The following is a 17,131-nucleotide window of genomic DNA, read 5'->3' as shown; positions in this document are numbered from 1 at the left end:
CAGGAACAAGCTGAGGGGCATGAAGATCGACTTCGGGGTCCACTACCCTTGCAGTTCCAGCCGCCAGAGGCAGTTGCCTCACCTTGCTTCATGGTTGGGCCAGCTCTGAGGGAGACAAAGTTCTTAGAGACCGGCCACACCGCACCAAACAGCTCAGTGGGTGCCCCTGATGGGTGCAGCCCACGTGGGGCAGAGACCAGGCAGGGAGTTGGGGAGCAGCCACAGAGCAGGAGGGTCCACCGCTCGACTGGCGCCCCTGAGAGAAAACGGTCTCGGTGGGAACAAATACAAATACCTTTACAGTGGTACCTCGGGTTAAGTACTTAATTTGTTCTGGAGGTCCGTTCTTAACCTGAAACTGTTCTTAACCTGAAGCACCACTTTAGCTAATGGGGCCTCCTGCTGCTGCTGCGCCACCGGAGCCCAATTTCTGTTCTTATCCTGAAGCAAAGTACTTAACCTGAAGCACTATTTCTGGGTTAGCGGAGTCTGCAACCTGAAGTGTATGTAACCTGAAGCGTATGTAACCTGAGGTACCACTCAGGGGCAGGGGTGAGGCTGTCAAGGATCACAAGGTACCCTGTCTATTACCTATATGTCAAACAGATTGATGACGACGTCAACTTTGGCTCCCTAAAAAAAGCTCAACAACCTTGGTCAATCCAATGGGTAGATCACTGCCAGTTTGTTTTATAGTGCGAGTAGATCGCAGTCTCTTGGAAGTTGGAGGGATGATTCATTAAGAACCCTTTCAGGTAAGATGGAGGTTAAAAAGGAAGCCACTGGGCAGGGCTGTCTTAAGCATATGTAGCACCAGGGTGCAAAGATCCGCCCGGCGCCCCCCCCCAGGTTGCCCAGTCCCAGGCATGCTGGCTGGCCGCCTCAGCATCTCGCTGGCTCGGTCGCCCCCGAACTTGCAGCCACAGCAGAAGAGGCCGCCGCGGGCCTCTGACCGATGGACGGGCTCTTCCCCGGACTCAACTCTCAGGCCCCAGACTCTCAGCCTGGTGCCCCTGAGAGCCCGGAGCCTGAGTGCCCCACACCCCTACCGCCTATGGGTAAGACGGCCCTGCCACTGGGGCAGTAAAGTCCTTGTCCCTATCTGCTAGGAGGAACCTCATTTGGCTTTCTCTCAGAGCCGTGGGTCACAGGTCCAATATCTTCCTCAACATCGGTTTGCGGAGTCTGCTGTGCAAAGGGCAGTCCAAAAGAATATGGTCCAGTGAATCTGGTAAGCCCTGATTGCAGGCACACAGGCGGACTTGATAAGGAATTTGCTAATATCTACCTGTGGTCACTGAGGGACGCGGGTGGCACTGTGGTCTAAACCACAGAGCCTAGGACTTGCTGATCAGAAGGTTGGCGGTTCGAATCCCCGCGACGGGGTGAGCTCCCGTTGCTCGGTCCCTGCTCCTGCCAACCTAGCAGTTCGAAAGCACATCAAAGTGCAAGTAGATAAATAGGTACCGCTCTGGCGGGAAGGTAAACGGCGTTTCCGTGCGCTGCTCTGTCATGCTGGCCACACGACCCAGAAAAACTGTCTGCAGACAAACGTCGGCTCCCTCCGCCAGTAAAGCAAGATGAGCGCCCAACCCCAGACTCGGTCACGACTGGACCTAATGGTCAGGGGTCCCTTTACCTTTACCTGTGGTCACTGCGGAAGGGAAAGCGTTTAGTCTCGGTGGGAAAGCTCGGGGGCAGCTGCCCTGGTTCGTCGCCCAGCAGCGCCAAAAACCCGCACACGCCACGCCGTCTCTTGAGGCAGACGGGCGCCCACACCCCCGGCCACCAAAGAGGGGAAAGCCCGAGGGGGGGCTTCCCGCCGGCTGCCTTTCCCGCCCTGTTCTTCAGGTAGGCTGCCGCACGCTCCTCCTCGCTGTCCAGCCGAAGGGCCGCCCCTCGAGGGCTTCGTGCGCCCTGGGCGCAAAGACGCGCCGCCCCTTCTCTGCCGCTGGGGGCCGCCGGCCAGCCCAGCCCAGCCGCCCAGCCCAGCCCTCTCAGTGAGGCGGGGCAGGCAGGCAGGCAGGCAGGCGGACTGGCTTTCTGGCAAGGCTGGCGAGCGAGCGAGGGAGCGAGCGGAGCGGAGCAGAGCCGCCCGCGCCTCTGCCCAGAAGCGCTCCAGCGGCGCCAAGGAGCAGGTAAGCGGCCGCTCCTCCGCGCCATCCCCGGCGGGTACTGCCGGCTTAATCGGAGGGCGGCGCCCCTCTCGGGACCCTAGAAGCGGCGTCGGGTTGCGGGAAGGGAAGCCCCAGGGGAGGCGGAGCGGCTGCTCCGGGCTGCTGTCGGGGCAAACCCGGCCGGGAAGGGGGAAATGGTGCGCAAAAATGGTTCTTCCGAGGCGCGCTGGACGCGCCTTCCGAGGTGGCGGGCGGTGCTGGGGCAGGGCTGGCGGGGAAGAGGAGCTGCCCTCTCCGCTGAGGAGCCTCCGCGAGTGTCCCTCTCCTCCCGACTCCTTGCAGGGCACGGGGCCGCCACTTCGGGGACCCAGAGCAGGAGACCCCCGGCCAGCCCACGGAGCAGCATGCATCTGGAGGATGGCTGAGGCGGGCCGAGGAAGCGCTGCCACCACGACCCACGGCGGGCTGCCCCGAAGCGAGAGGAGAGGAATGATTGCTGCGTGGGGAGCCTGGTCTTGCTTTTTCCTGGTCGCCACTGTGCACAGCCTCCCTGCAGCCAGGATTCCTATCCCAGACCCCGAAGAAACGCCGACAAGAGCACCATTAGGTAAGGAAGCATGAGGGCTTTCCCCAGTTATACTTTATTGCATTTTTAAGCATTTCACGGATGCATTCCCAAACGTAAGAATGTTTTTCTTCTCTTTTATCCACTTCCCATCCCGTTTTCTGTAGCTTCTTATTTCTGCACCCCTATCTCCCCTCTCTTATAACATAACCATAATTACAATGATCTCTCACTCCCTCTGTTGCTCATAGTTCAAATCCTGCTCACGATTCCATCAAGCTATAATATTTCTTTAAATAGTCCCCCAAAAGGCTTCCATTCTTCCACAAAACAATCATCATTAGGTTCTCTCCTCAGATTCCATCATTTTACTGATTCCATCATTTTACTTATCCATTCCTCTTCAGTGGGAATTTCTCCTTCCTCCCATTTTTGCGCATAAGGAATCCCGACTTCTGTCATTACATACATAAACAACTTAATTGTCTTTTTTGGAACCACAGGACGGCTTCTTCTGCAAGGCGTGAATATAGTTGACAAGGTTGGGGCGTTTTGGTTGGCTTTTTGTATTCCATGGTATATAGGCTAAAAAGGTTATAAGCCTTTTTAAAATGGGAACACGCCTTGGATGTCTACCTGTCTGAAAGGGTCCCAGTGTTTGATCCCAGAAGACTTGGCTTCAGCTTGGCAACTTTTCCTTTCCAATGCCATCCCCCCCTGTGCACAGTTTTACATAGGACTTTGTAGTTTGTTGCAAAAGAGAAGCACAGCTATGCCTCTTAAGTTTGCTCTCTTGAGAAGTACGCAAGGATAGAATTGTTTCTGTTGCCTCCAGAACAGTCTGCACATTTGCGATACTTTCCCTCCATACTTGCAAACTGCTGCTGGATCCACCAGAAGTATTCCAAGACCAAACTGTTACAGGTCAAGGGCAAAGTCTCCAATAAATGGAAGCACCTCAAATGGTTATTGTAGCATTAACCAAATGCTAGGGTGTATGCACTTAGATGCCGGTGGCTTCACAGAAAAGCGTAACTTGATTTCCACGCTGGAAATAGTGGCTGTTCGGCCCACACAAAATATCTTTGTACTTTTGACATTTGAAAATCTGGACTTGAAAGAAACAAGTCCTTCTTTCAAATCCTTTTTTCTAGTCTCACATGCAATGAAGTGTTCTGTGCATTGTAGTGTTATATCTCCCAGCCAAATGCTGTGTTTAAGGGAATGGAGAAACAGGGTTGTTTGGGGGTCTTTGGGAAACTAGAAATTGAAATAAGAGAGACATGAACATTTGTGCTGAATCTTTTAAATATCCAAATGACTCAATTTTAAATATCTAACTGACTCCGTTTATTTTAAGCGGGAAACTCATTGTACAATATCGCTTAAACTAAACATTTGGAGAGAGAGTTAATCGTTTCCCCCTTTGTTAGCAGACAGTAAAAGTCAGGGTATACATCTGTATACACCATGCACAAAAAGTTCTATCTGTGTCAGGTTTCCATTGTTTGGGAAAGAGATGAAACATGCTTGGCAAACAAATGAGGGTGGAATAAATGTGCTTCATGGCAGCTATTCACACCGGGACATTCTTTCCCTTCTGTTTTCCTGGTATAGCTATAGATCACCCAGGGCAGTGCTATTTTTCAAAGAAGAGAGGCGCCGGAACTCACCATGAACACCTCCCTCTTTCTCTTAGAATGCCAATGGTGCCCACCTGAGAGGTGCCGAAATTGAGTTCCGGCTGGAGGGGGGGGTAGCCCTGACCCAGGGTCATGGTTTTATTTTCAAAAAAGTTTGACTAAAATGCTGGGGTCTCCATGTAGATTGCCTGGCTCATTTCCCCACAACTAAATTGGTTGAATAATGGAGCGACGTCTCTTCAATTTGATCCAAGTGGATACGTTTTGTACTGTATATGGAACAAGCTGCATGGCTTGTAGAACAGTCCAGAAACTCACTAGGTATACAGTCAGTTTGTTGATCCAGTGTTTGCTCCTTCTTTCCTAGTGGACTGCCCTTGTTCTGAGCTTTTAAACCAATTCCTTTGGAGTATGTAGCCACATTTTGTAAGGTTCAGAATGGGACCTCTGAATAAACAAGTTTAGGACTGAGTTCCTTCACTGAACAGTATTTTGCTGTACTGCTATTATGACTGCTGATAATGTAGCTACACTACCATTCTGAAGGAATATGTACTTGAATGGTGTACATATTTTTAGAATATTGAGATGGAAGGGCCCGGCAGAGATGTCTTAGAATGATGAAATCCCTAGATTGGGTCTACAAAAATGCTTTCTGGCAATAGTATTTTCACTTCTTTCCGTTTTCAAAGAGATAGAACTGCCCAGCTGTATAGACTCCGATGGCAGTCTTAGTCTTTAGGCAGTCTTGAGGGCCTTTTCATACATTACGTTGTATGTGTGTGTGTGTGATATTCATTCTAAAAGGATGCACTTAAAAATAGAAATGCAACGAACATGTATTGTACAAATATAGCAGGGTCGGCTTGGGCTTGTTGTCAGATATACGCTACCAAGAATGGCCTTACCTGAGTGCGGCTGCATTTTATTTCCAAGAACTGTATCTCGGACTAGGGATCTAAGAGTGCAGTTTGCTGAGCGCAGAAGTTGGTATAATCCCAATGGAATAAACAGCAGCAAATGGTTTCAGATTGTTAAATAAAATGCACGTTGGTCCCAATGGTTCTCAATGCTTAGCAGCACAAGCAAAGTTGCACTATATATTGCATTATATATTGCACTATATATTGCATTATATGTGTATATATATATAGAGAGAGAGAGAGCGATGCTTGATTGATCATTCCCTGTTTTTGAATGAACTATCAATATAAAATGGTCCATAAGAAAAGGTTCTGTTGAATCACTTGTATATAGAAGACAGAGATTCACAGCCAAGCAAAACACAGGTGTTTACTTTTGAATCTGCAAATTGCACAGTCACAAGCAAACACTTTCTCCTGGTCAAATGGGCCGTGGGGGTACTGATTCATTACTGAGGCTTGTTGTTCAGCCGCTTTTGCCTTTAACACAGCTCAAGACCTTATTTTCCATAAAGGGGCTTGGAAGCATTTTTCCCCAGTGATCTAATTCTCCACACGGGGCTGTGAAAGTTGTAACAGCTACTGCCTTGTGCTTCTGCTCAGCTACATAAAACACACACTGAAAGGAGGCATTCTGGAGGTATGTGTATGTTTGCTAATATGAATACTAGCTATTAATGGAGGTGGTGCAAATTCTGACATCTCTACAGGGAAGTGTTCTGCTGTTAGCAGGAAGAAGGCAGATGGTGGGGCTGCTGCTGAATAGAAAAATACTGGGGGCCTCATTTGGGCTGCATTTCTCTCGTCTCCTTTTTCTCAGGACTGCTGCAAGAACAATGTCATTTTTTTTATGAATGAAAGTGGAGAGGCAAGGCAGAATTGACCGTGTATGTCATTCACTCGCAATGGCAGAGATGATTAGGGAGGTCAGTGAACTTGTTTGCAGCCTTGAACATGTGGTCACTCTATTCAGCCGCCACAGAATAGGCGTTGGAATAATAATAAAAAAAAGCGCTCCTGCAATTTGCATTCTTATTCAGATAAAGATATTACTGGGTACGATCAGTGAATGTCAAGTAGTGCTTGCTGTGTTGTTAGACAGCAGATAGATAAAAATAGCAGCGGTACATTTTAAGGAGTCTGTGAGGTGCTCTGTCCCAATTGTACTGTGGTTTCCACAACACCCATTTTAATTCTTTTCCACAGAAAAAAAAAATCCCATTGCCCCATTACGAATGAAACTCCTCCTCCCCTTATGTTACTCATTAAGTGTTCTGATCTAATGATATTCTTGAGACAGAATGTTTATTAGCTGCCAGATAAAAGTATCTGTAATATTCAAAGAGCAACAAATACTTATTATTTTATTGTTATTAAACATTCAGACCACCCTTCATCTGAGAATCAGAGGGTGGTTCACGGTATAAAATACATAACAGAGTAACAAGCAGAACAACCATCCCATACTTTTTGGGAGGAAACTATTTGAAACATACAGTTATTTTATTGAAATAGCTATACACTGGTTTTCAGCCCATGGGTTCTCTGAGCAGCTTACAGTAGTTTGAAAAAGCAACCCACTGACAATTACAACTTCTTTATTTAAAAAACCAGAAGAGCACCCCAGAAAAGCTTCTTTTTAAAACAAAACAAAACAAAACACCAGGGTCATACCAGCATTAAAAGTGCAAACTTAAAAGCAAAATAACCCCTCTGTTAGGAATAAACTGGAGCAGATTTTGACATTAAAACAAGTGATGGAGATGATGATAATAATAATAATAATAATAATAATAATAATAATAATAATAATAATTTATTATTTATACCCCGCCCATCTGGCTGGGTTTCTCCAGCCATTCTGGGCGGCTTCCAACAAAACACTAAAATACAATAACCTATTAAACATTAAAAGCTTCCCTAAACAGGGCTGCCTTCAGATGTCTTCTAAAAGTTTGGTGGTTATTTTTCTCTTTGACATCTGGTGGGAGGGCGTTCCACAGGGCAGGCGCCACTACCGAGAAGGCCCTCTGCCTGGTTCCCTGTAGCTTTGGTTCTCTCAGTGAGGGAACTGCCAGAAGGCCCTCAGCGCTGGACCTCAGTGTCCAGGCAGAACGATGGGGGTGGAGACGCTCCTTCAGGTATACTGGACCGAGGCCGTTTAGCAGAGTGCAGGTATCTTGTGTTTGGTCTTGATACATGCGAAGTGAAGAAGTGTAATTTGTAGGTAGGAAGGTCTAGGAACCCCTTGGGTCACCTTTGAGCACGTCAGAATTCCTGCTCAGTGCAGAGACGTTGCTCATTTTCCTTATAGGAATGGCTGAATTGGTCAAGGAGAAGTTGATGCCTCTTCGTCAACACGTTGGGACGGCACAGTATTCCCAACATAGTCACTGAGCTAGTTTGGACAATAAGCCAGGAGATCAGAAGCATTCATTTTCACTTTAGATCCAACACAGCTCGCTGTTTTGTCTGAACCCAACACACTGTGATTATTATGAGCAGTAGCTTGCTTAAAACAAGCTGGCGTGAAACCATGGATTGTGAAATTGTCCTGTTTCAACAAACCGTAGTTACAATGAACCACAGTTATGGGTTCAGACAGAACGCTAATGGAAACTGAAGCTTGTGGCTACACCAGGAGGGAGAAGCTCCAAAGCCCGAGGTTAGCTGAAGCTTGTTCCCATTGTGGTAAACCATGGTTTATTGTGATGCCTGAACTCGCCCACGGATTCATCCGAGAAAGAAAGACTCCTATACCTTTTCTGCTGGGAAAGAAAAGTGCAGCAGCTAAAGCAACTAAGATGTTTCTTTCTTGGGAGAATTGCCTTTTTTCTTTCGCTCTGTTCCTGTAGGAAATATACTTTGATTAAGTTGTACAGCTGGAAACAGAAGCATATCAGGCTGCCAAGTGCAGATGCAGTCATCCAAAAAAGGGCTGCTGGGTATCTTTTATTCCTTTCAAATGGATATTGTGCAAGTGGGATGGGCATGCCAACCTGTGATGCGTGGCCGTCATGCAGCAAAGCTTGAGCTGGGGCTGAATCCTGAGCTCCTGTTTGGTCTTACTGTGTTCAGTGGCCAAGTTTACATTGTCTGTTGCTGTTTTTATGTGGATTTTCTGTAAAGAAAGAGGTTAAAACATGGATTTCTGTAGCGGAGTTCGGTTTTCGCAGGTTCTAATAAGAAGGACTTTCTTTAAGTTGCTATAAATCACAAGCAAAATCACATCGTTGACATCGTAATTGGAACCTGACACTTTTGTAACAAGCTGCTGTATGGCGTGAACAAGATTTGTAATCTTGCCGCGTTTAATTATTATTATTATTTTTGGAGCCGTTTTTGTTTTCTTAAAAAAACAACAACAATCATATCTAATTATATTTTTATCTGCTGACAGTCAGTATCAGGCTTCCTCAAACTCAGCCCTCCAGATGTTTTTGGCCTACAACTCCCATGATCCCTAGCTAGCAGCACCAGTGGTCAGGGATGATGGGAATTGTAGTCTCAAAACATCTGTGGGACCGAGTTTGAGGAAGACTGGTCTATATTGTATTCTGCTTGTAGCAGCGTAGTTTCTTGACACTGATTGGCTGAGCTGCTGTGATGGCATGGAAGATTCCTGCTTGAGGAACATGGTTTTACCAACAAAGGTTTCACAGCCTGGCTTCTGTTAGAAAGGATAGGTCTTAGCCTTTGGGGGTTTGGCATCCCTTATATGGTGTGGTGTAAAGGCATACAGGGGGTGCAGGTGGCGCTGTGGTCTAAACCACTGAGCCTAGGGCTTGCCGATCAGAAGGTCGGCAGTTCGAATCCCCGCGACGGGGTGAGCTCCTGTTGCTCGGTCCCTGCTCCCACCTAACAGTTTGAAAGCACATCAAAGTGCAAGTAGATAAATAGGTACCGCTCTGGCAGGAAGGTAAACGACGTTTCCGTGCGCTGCTCTGGTTTTGCCAGAAGCGGCTTAGTCATGCTGGTCACATGACCCAGAAAAACTGTCTGCGGACAAATGTCGACTCCCTCGGCCAGTAAAGCGAGATGAGTGTTGCAACCCCAGAGTCGTTTGCGACTGGACTTAACTGTCAAAGACATACAAGGCAACAGCCTTGCTGAGCCTAAGCAGGTCTTGGCCTTGATTGGTTTTCCACCTGGGAAGCACATGCCTTGGGAAATGTAGCTTAATGAAATAGGTCCCTTCCAACTCTACAATTCTGAGTCTATGGTTCTATTAAATGATACATGCATGTAGACAGAAGATCTAGCCAGGGCAGGTGAGGGACTGGAAAGGTGGGGAGAAAGAGGACGCAGCAGGTATCAGAGAGCCCAGAGGCTAGGTGGAAAGGGTCACAGCAAGTAGCAGAGTTAGATCAAGTGCAGATAGAAGCATCATAAGCTTGAGACTGAGACGACTTGGGGACTGAGGGCCAGGGCACATAAAGGCTGTGCAGGGTTGCCAAGTCTAGACCCTGAGAGGGTTGCACAGAAGGCTGACTCTGGCATTATTGTCTGGCATTGGCTCCCAGTATGTTTCCGAGCACAATTCAAAGTGTTGGTGTTGACCTTTAAAGCCCTAAACGGCCTCGGCCCAGTATACCTGAGGGAGGGTCTCCACCCCCATCATTCTGCCCGGACGCTGAGGTCCAGCGCCGAGGGCCTTCTGGTGGTTCCCTCATTGCGAGAAGCAAAGCTACAGGGAACCAGGCAGAGGGCCTTCTCGGTAGTGGCACCCACCCTGTGGAACGCCCTCCCATCAGATGTCAAAGAGATAAACAACTACCTGACATTCAGAAGATATCTTAAGGCAGCCCTGTTCAGTTTTTAATGTGTGACATTTTAGTGTATTTTTGGTCTCTGTGGAAGCCTCCCAGAGTGGCTGGGGAAACCCAGCCAGATGGGCGGGGTACAAATAATAAATTATTATTATTATTATTATTATTATTATTATTATTATTTCATCAGCACATCTGTGGTTAAGAGGTAGTGAGATTATGCTAGGCACTGGATTTCACATACACATTTGAACAAACCAGCTCTTTGCTTGTAAGCTTCCTGTATTATCAGATTGAAACTTAACTCGGTGTTGATAAAATTGTGTTGTTTTTTTAAGCTAGAGGATGGGCAGAGCCTTAATTATTACTTTAATTTTTAGCTTCTTCTGTGTGAATGTATTGGCCTCAACCTTATTTTGGTGGACTCCCCCCCCCCCCCCGGTTGCCTCCACCATCAAAACAAGGGGAAACTTGTAAGATACTTTGCAGTGAAGCCATTATGACTAAAAGTGATTCTAACTTTTAGAATTGGTGCCTGAGTTTGCTTATTTTCCTCTTTCTTCCTCATCCCCTTTTTTTCCTTCCTGTGTTGTGTCTTTTAGATTCTAACCCACCCACAGGCAGATACCATCTTGTTTTTATTGATCTTGGGAAAACTACTCTTGGAACCTTTTGCGTGTTCAGACCCAGAGACCTCCCCCCTAAATAAATACACACTTAACTCAAATTTTAGTTTTGGTTTTTGGCAAAATTTAGGCCACAACTTTATTGATTACAGAAAAAGTGAGTGGTTGCATAGGCTCTGATTCAACTAGCTCTCTACACACTTGCAGGTAGCGCTGACCCAGAGCTCCATCATAGGTCAGACAAAGATGGAGGGGGCCACTAGGTGGCGCATCGGAAGATGGCTGACAATAACATCTCTCCGACCCACACGAGGTAATTTGGAGGCTATGATGGGGGTAATTAGCCTCCTTAACCCCCCCAGGATTGTGGGGGGGACGGCCCTTGCCTGCTGTGCCCTATACCACCCCCGAATTTGTGGGGGTGGGGGCACTAGGCACAAAGCCCTCCTGTGGGATTCCGGCACTCCTGGACGCCGTCCCTGATTCGCGCCGCTAGTTGCAAGCATCTTCAAAAGAAACAATTTGGACGAGATAAATTGCACATGCTTCAAGGAAAAAGGGGAGTAAAGACTGCTGACAGAAGAGATCTCTGATAACAAGACAAGAATAAAATATGAGAAGATACGTCAAGATACGGTATGACTGAGGGGGGAAGGGGGAAAAAAACCTGCCTTCCTTTTTCTTATGTGATTTAACAAGAATCCCCTCCCCTAATGAGTCAGAAACTAAGGACTTAAGCTGTGGATTTAAGGCTGTGTGGAGATAAACTTTCGAACCAAAGCAATGTTTCAAGATGAAGCTGGAAAGCTAAGAGTTTTGGAATGACGCAGTTAAAAATGCCGTCGCCATTTTGGGAGGCATTGTTGGAGCTCTTGGGTCTGGGAGGAGAAAGAGAGAAATAGAGTTGTTTACATATCGTGGATCAACTTCTCGGTGGGACTTAAGAGCGACAAATGCCAAATTTATGATGGAAAGAGCGATGTTATCTACGAAGGAGATATATGGAAACCATCTGGACTTAGTGGAGGAACGGGAAATCCACACAGGATTATTATTTTGCTTATCGGCTTAAGGAGACTAACAGAAGAGATCGTAAAGGAAAAATAGAAATTATATGAACAAGATATGATGTGGAAACACCAAGATAAGACTGGATAGAATTATGAATTTTGTTTGGACTGATTGGGACTGATTTGGACATTAACGCAGTAATAAGAAGATGATCTGAATCCCCCTTTGGATCTTGAAGTATGGGTTCCCCCAACAAAATTTAAAAATTTGGCTTTGTAATTTGGAATTTATGTGATGTGATTTAATTTGATGTGATTGGCCAGTTAATAAAAATTATTTAAAAAAAAAAACATAGGTCAGACAAAGATGAACACCTGAGGTAGGGGAAAAGCCCGGGAACAGACTCTGTTCATTCCCCCAGATGCTCCCCTGGACTCAGGCACGGGCACACACCCCTCTCAGGGGTTGACCAAACCATCGAGTCCCTGGATTCCTTTAACGGAATACCCTTCACATAGGGATGACGAGAGTGTTCTCCCATCCCTATCACCTGAACCAGAGCCTATCCGCAACCTTACAAGTTCTGACGATCTGCTACACGGCAGGCGAAACCCAAATGGCAACAGCCAATCAGCCAAGTGGGGAAAATTCCTGCCGTGCCCCTGTCCCAAGGACAGACGACACACGACGGCATAGCAAGGTCAGTCGCAAAATATCCTAAATATAGGGAGAGGTGGGCGGGTGTTCCGTTTGCACGAGCTGAAAGAGAATCTCTGGGTCACATGCAAGGGGTTAAATAGGTCCCTCGAACCGTTTAGACTGCACCCCATTAGAGTACACCCAGCAGCAAGGGACCTACCAATCAGGCGTTGTGGCTATCCAGTTGACCCACCCACAACCAGGAAGTCAGTCTCCAGGTCTCACCGCAACACATTCCCTCTTTTAAGGAGGACACGATTTCCGTGAAAAACAACAACCATGCTTTAAATAAATATAAATAAATAAATTTAGTCTTGCAGCGGTGAAGGTGCTACATTTTTCAGCCTGCCTGTGTTGGCAAAGCCATCCTAAACAAGAGGTGTTTTCTGAATGTTGTGAACAAGGCAGGAGGTTGTTGGTTGCTATTGTAAGCTACCGAAGGCCACTCTCGTTTTAGATGATATTTCAGATATCTGTTTCCTTCTTCTCTTTGCCACATGCAAAGCGGGGAGCAGGATTGCATGTGCTTCCTTGTTCAGCAAAGGTGATCAGGAGAATTCCTGCATGGCTGGGATTCCTGATTGTTTGGAGAAATCCTAAGTGTATTTCTGGTTGAATGCATGGCTGCCGCCTGCCCTCTGCACATTGTCTCTGTGTGGTAAGAATGAATAAAAAAGGGGCCATCTCGTTTTGCTTCTGCTCTCTTGCCTTCAGTTCACAGAAGACAGGCCTATGGAAAGGAATTAGACACAATAATTAAATGGACCCTCTGTGTGTCAATTCATAGCTGTCAACTTACAGATTTGAAAATAAGGAACCAGCAGCCTCGAAAATAAGGGATCAGCAACCAAAATAACTAGTTTTATACATGGAAAAATACAGTCGGTTTGTGTGTGTGTTGTCATTTACTGCAGATTTTGTTAAGCTACCTGTTCTGAGAAGTTTTATCTGATTTACAAGATAGAAATTCCTTAATAACAAATAAAATACTGGTTGTATTCAATAATAATAATAATAATCAAAAACGAGGTAGCCAACCAAATGAAAAACAGGGTGAAAGCTCTGAGGGAGAGAGAGAGAGAAAGAGCGAAACTGGTCCCAGAGCCAGCCCCATACCCCAAAACTGGACTGTGGCTTTTGACTCTCTTTTTTTCCTGCCCACCATGGCGTTGGAGAAAATATGTCCCCCCCCCCATCACCCTTCAGAAAAAAGTTCAGATCACAGCTAGAAATGTCTACTGCACTGACCACAGGCAAACCTACCTCCTCAGAGATATGAGCTTTGATTTGTCTGGGAAGTACAAATGTTCAAACAGAAAAGAACGAGTTTTATTTTATGGAAAAACTAACCATCTTTGTTCTAGACAAGGCTACTTAGTGTTTGCTATTATTACATTTTTGCTGTTTTTCAAATCTAAATGCAGCGGGTGGAAATATGTGGAACAGTCATGCATAGTTCTATTTCCTGACTTTCATTTTTAAAAACCACTAAGGATCTAGTCCTCATCGCTGAGAGGCTATATCTGAAACAATGGGGCAATAGTATCTGAGGAACCAGAGGGGTACTTGGAAAAGTTTTCCTGTGGGTGGGCTGGGTGATGTTTCCTTTCTTACAAAGTCTTTGCCCCCTTCCCATGAGTAACGACAGCAGCATAAATTATGCAAATCAAGACGAATACGCATTTTTTGGGCGAAGAGTTCTGCATGGCCACGTAACTTTTATCAGTATAAACGTGGACCTCGTTGTGGCCAAGCCTTGAATACAGCATTAAAAACTCTGCCGTTCCAATATAGCTAGAGGCTAAAGAACGTGGGTGGCGCTGTGGGACGTGGGTGGCGCTGTGGGCTAAACCACAGAGCCTAGGACTTGTCGATCAGAAGGTCAGCGGTTCGAATCCCCGCGACGGGGTGAGCTCCCGTTGCTCGGTCCCTGCTCCTGCCAACCTAGCAGTTCGAAAGCACGTCAAAGTGCAAGTAGATAAATAGGTACCGCTCCGGCGGGAAGGTAAACGACGTTTCCGTGCGCTGCTCTGGTTCGCCACATGACCCGGAAGCTGTACGCCGGCTCCCTCGGCCAGTAAAGCGAGATGAGCGCCGCAACCCCAGAGTCGGCCACGATTGGACCTAATGGTCAGGGGTCCTTTACCTTTACCTTTAAAGAATACCAGCGTCGTCTGCTTGTGAGAGTTCTCCTTGAGGAAGAGTAATAGGCCAAGACCTTTGGCATGTTGCGTCACTTTTAACAGCTGTACCGCCATTGTACCCGTCTGTGACTGTATACACCTAGTGCTTTTAAAAATATAATGTTGTTTGAGTTGTGCTTTATTTCCCCCCTTTGTGTATGACACACCCTCCTGTTTGTGATGCTATGGAGACTGTCGGGTGGGTGAGACAAGGGAACCTTTATACAGCGAATTTGATATTCATTACCCTCATAACCTTTGTCTTTAGTTAGCAGGAAGGCTTTGCGATATCAAAAGCAAACAAGGAGCCTGAGATACGAGAAGAGCAAAGCCTTAGGTAAACTTGGTAGTTAAATGTGAAAAGTAATCCGATTAAACTTACCCTGTCGTTCTTCTTTGGGGGCGGGTAGGGAACACACCATGTCTTGCTGTGTTGTGTAATGTGCCCCCTCCAGAATCAAGAGTAAAAGCCTGTTTAGTTCTGCCTTCTTGTCTTGAAACTGTGCTGATGGTTGGAAGAACATCATTTGCATCAATATGAAAATGAGGGCGTGCATATTTTAAAGGTACAGTGGTACCTCAGGTTAAGTACTTAATTCGTTCCGGAGGTCCGTACTTAACCTGAAACTGTTCTTAGCACCACTTTAGCTAATGGGGCCTCCTGCTGCCACTGCGCCACCAGAGCCCGATTTCTGTTCTCATCCTGAAGCAAAGTTCTTAACCTGAAGCTCTATTTCTGGGTTAGCGGAGTCTGTAACCTGAAGCGGATGCAACCTGAAGTATATGTAACCTGAGGTACCACTGTAAAGGTAAAGGGACCCCTGACCACTAGGTCCATTCGTGACCGACTCTGGGGTTGCAGCGCTCATCTCACTTTATTGACCGAGGGAGCCGGTGTACAGCTTCCGGGTCATGTGGCCAGCATGACTAAGCCGCTACTGGCAAACCAGAGCAGCGCACGGAAACACCGTTTACCTTACCGCCACAGTGGTACCAATTTATCTACTTGTACTAGTGTGCTTTTGAACTGCTAGGTTGGCAGGAGCAGGGACCGAGCAACAGGAGCTCACCCCGTCGCTGGGATCCAAACCGCCAACCTTCTGATCGGCAAGTCCTAGGCTCTGTGGTTTAACCCACAGCGCCACCAGTGTCCCTTGTTCATATTTTACTGGAATATATATTCCTGGGAAGTCTGATGCCATTCTCATCCAATTCCAAATGAAGCCGCTAGTGGTCCTCTTCTGGGTTTGGGGTGGGGAAGGGAGGAATGTTTCCACACTGTTTGAGCTGGCATCTCAGGAACAGTGGATCTGCTGGGTAAGTGCTCAGGAGCCGGCTGATCTGGAGCTGCAGATTGGCTAGCTGAGGAGGGCTCTCATATTAAGATTGCTCATGAGTAGGTCCACAGGTAGGAATATCATCATCATCATCATCATCATCAACCTTTATTACGGTCCAGAGACCCAACAAATCGTTACAAAGCAATACACAATTCATACAGCCTACCTCCAGGTTAAACAAGCATTTTGTTCAGAATATAGGGATCATTGGTTCTAGCAAGCACAGATAAAAACTTGGCCACTGCTAATGTTCTAGCATTTGTCCGGTCTTCCAATAGGAACCTGACATAGTGAGCCTCTGATTTTCCTGGGAAAGGTACCAGCAAGGGTAGTATCAGTTCAGCCCTGGCTTGCTCATATTTTGCACAGTGCAACAGAATATGTTTTATGGAATCAATGTCTTGCGCACACGAGCAAAGTCTGTCCTGGTAGGGAACTCCTCTCAACCTGCCATCCAACACTGCAGAAGGAAAGACGTTTAGTCTGGCTTTGGTGAAAAGCCTTCGATAATTTGGCACTGTCAGGTTTTTAATGTAAGATGTTAACTTAAAGACATGCCCATATTGTACTCCTACTGCCAGCGGACTACAGACTGCGTGTGATCGAGATCGCAAGTCACTGTCTGTGATGCCGTTTGGTGGCCTGCAAAAAAGCGGGTGCTTGAGAACTTTACCCCTGTTCTTCTTGTCACACTTCTGGCTTCCTCTGCAAAGTTCTTCTCAGTTTCTCTAGTCTTTCTCTCCCTGCCCCCTCTGTTCCACGTTCACAGTACAGTCATACCTTGGAAGTTGAACAGAATCCGTTCCGGAAGTCCGTTCGGCTTCCAAAACATTCGGAAACCAAAGCATGGTCTCTGATTGGCTGCAGGAAGGTCCTGCAGCCAATCGGAAGCCGTGGAAGCCCCCCAAAATAGTTCACAAACCGGTACGGTCACTTCCGGGCTTGCGGCGTTTGGGAGCCAAAACGTTCGAGAACTAAGCTGTTAGAAAACCAAGGTATGACTGTACTTTAGAAATCTTTCTTAAAAATCACCAGTGCTTTGCTGAGGTATATAAACTACTTGGGAAAGGTTCTAGCCCAGCAATGGGCAGCCTCTAGCCAGCAGGTCCCATTAGGCCTGGCACGATTCCTGATTTGACCCACAAGGCTTTCTCCCCCAAACACCACCCTTTTCACTTCCTGCATTCCAAGTGTGGGGCGGGTGAAGACATGGCTATAGAACAACGATCAGGAACTACGTTGCTGTTACTCAACC

At 46.8% G+C, this 17,131-nt stretch overlaps 1 protein-coding gene across 3 annotated transcripts in view; it reads left to right on the top strand.

Annotated features, from left to right (window-relative positions):
- Positions 1–2,019: 2,019 nt before the first annotated feature.
- Positions 2,020–17,131, top strand: part of FGFR3 (fibroblast growth factor receptor 3) — a 67,054-nt gene continuing 51,942 nt past the window's right edge. For all 3 annotated transcript variants that reach the window (XM_083615587.1, XM_083615586.1, XM_083615585.1), the window contains exons 1-2: positions 2,020–2,138; positions 2,460–2,724. In XM_083615587.1, the coding sequence (XP_083471713.1) occupies positions 2,535–2,724 (190 nt within the window). In that variant the 5' untranslated portion in view covers positions 2,020–2,138; positions 2,460–2,534. The remainder of the gene's footprint in view (positions 2,139–2,459; positions 2,725–17,131) is intronic.

This window comes from Podarcis filfolensis, assembly GCF_964270895.1.
Source record: "Podarcis filfolensis genome assembly, chromosome: 5".
NCBI classification, from domain to species: Eukaryota; Metazoa; Chordata; class Lepidosauria; order Squamata; family Lacertidae; genus Podarcis; species Podarcis filfolensis.
Note: the sequence above shows the minus strand (reverse complement) of the source record. Positions and strands in the feature narration are given on the sequence as shown.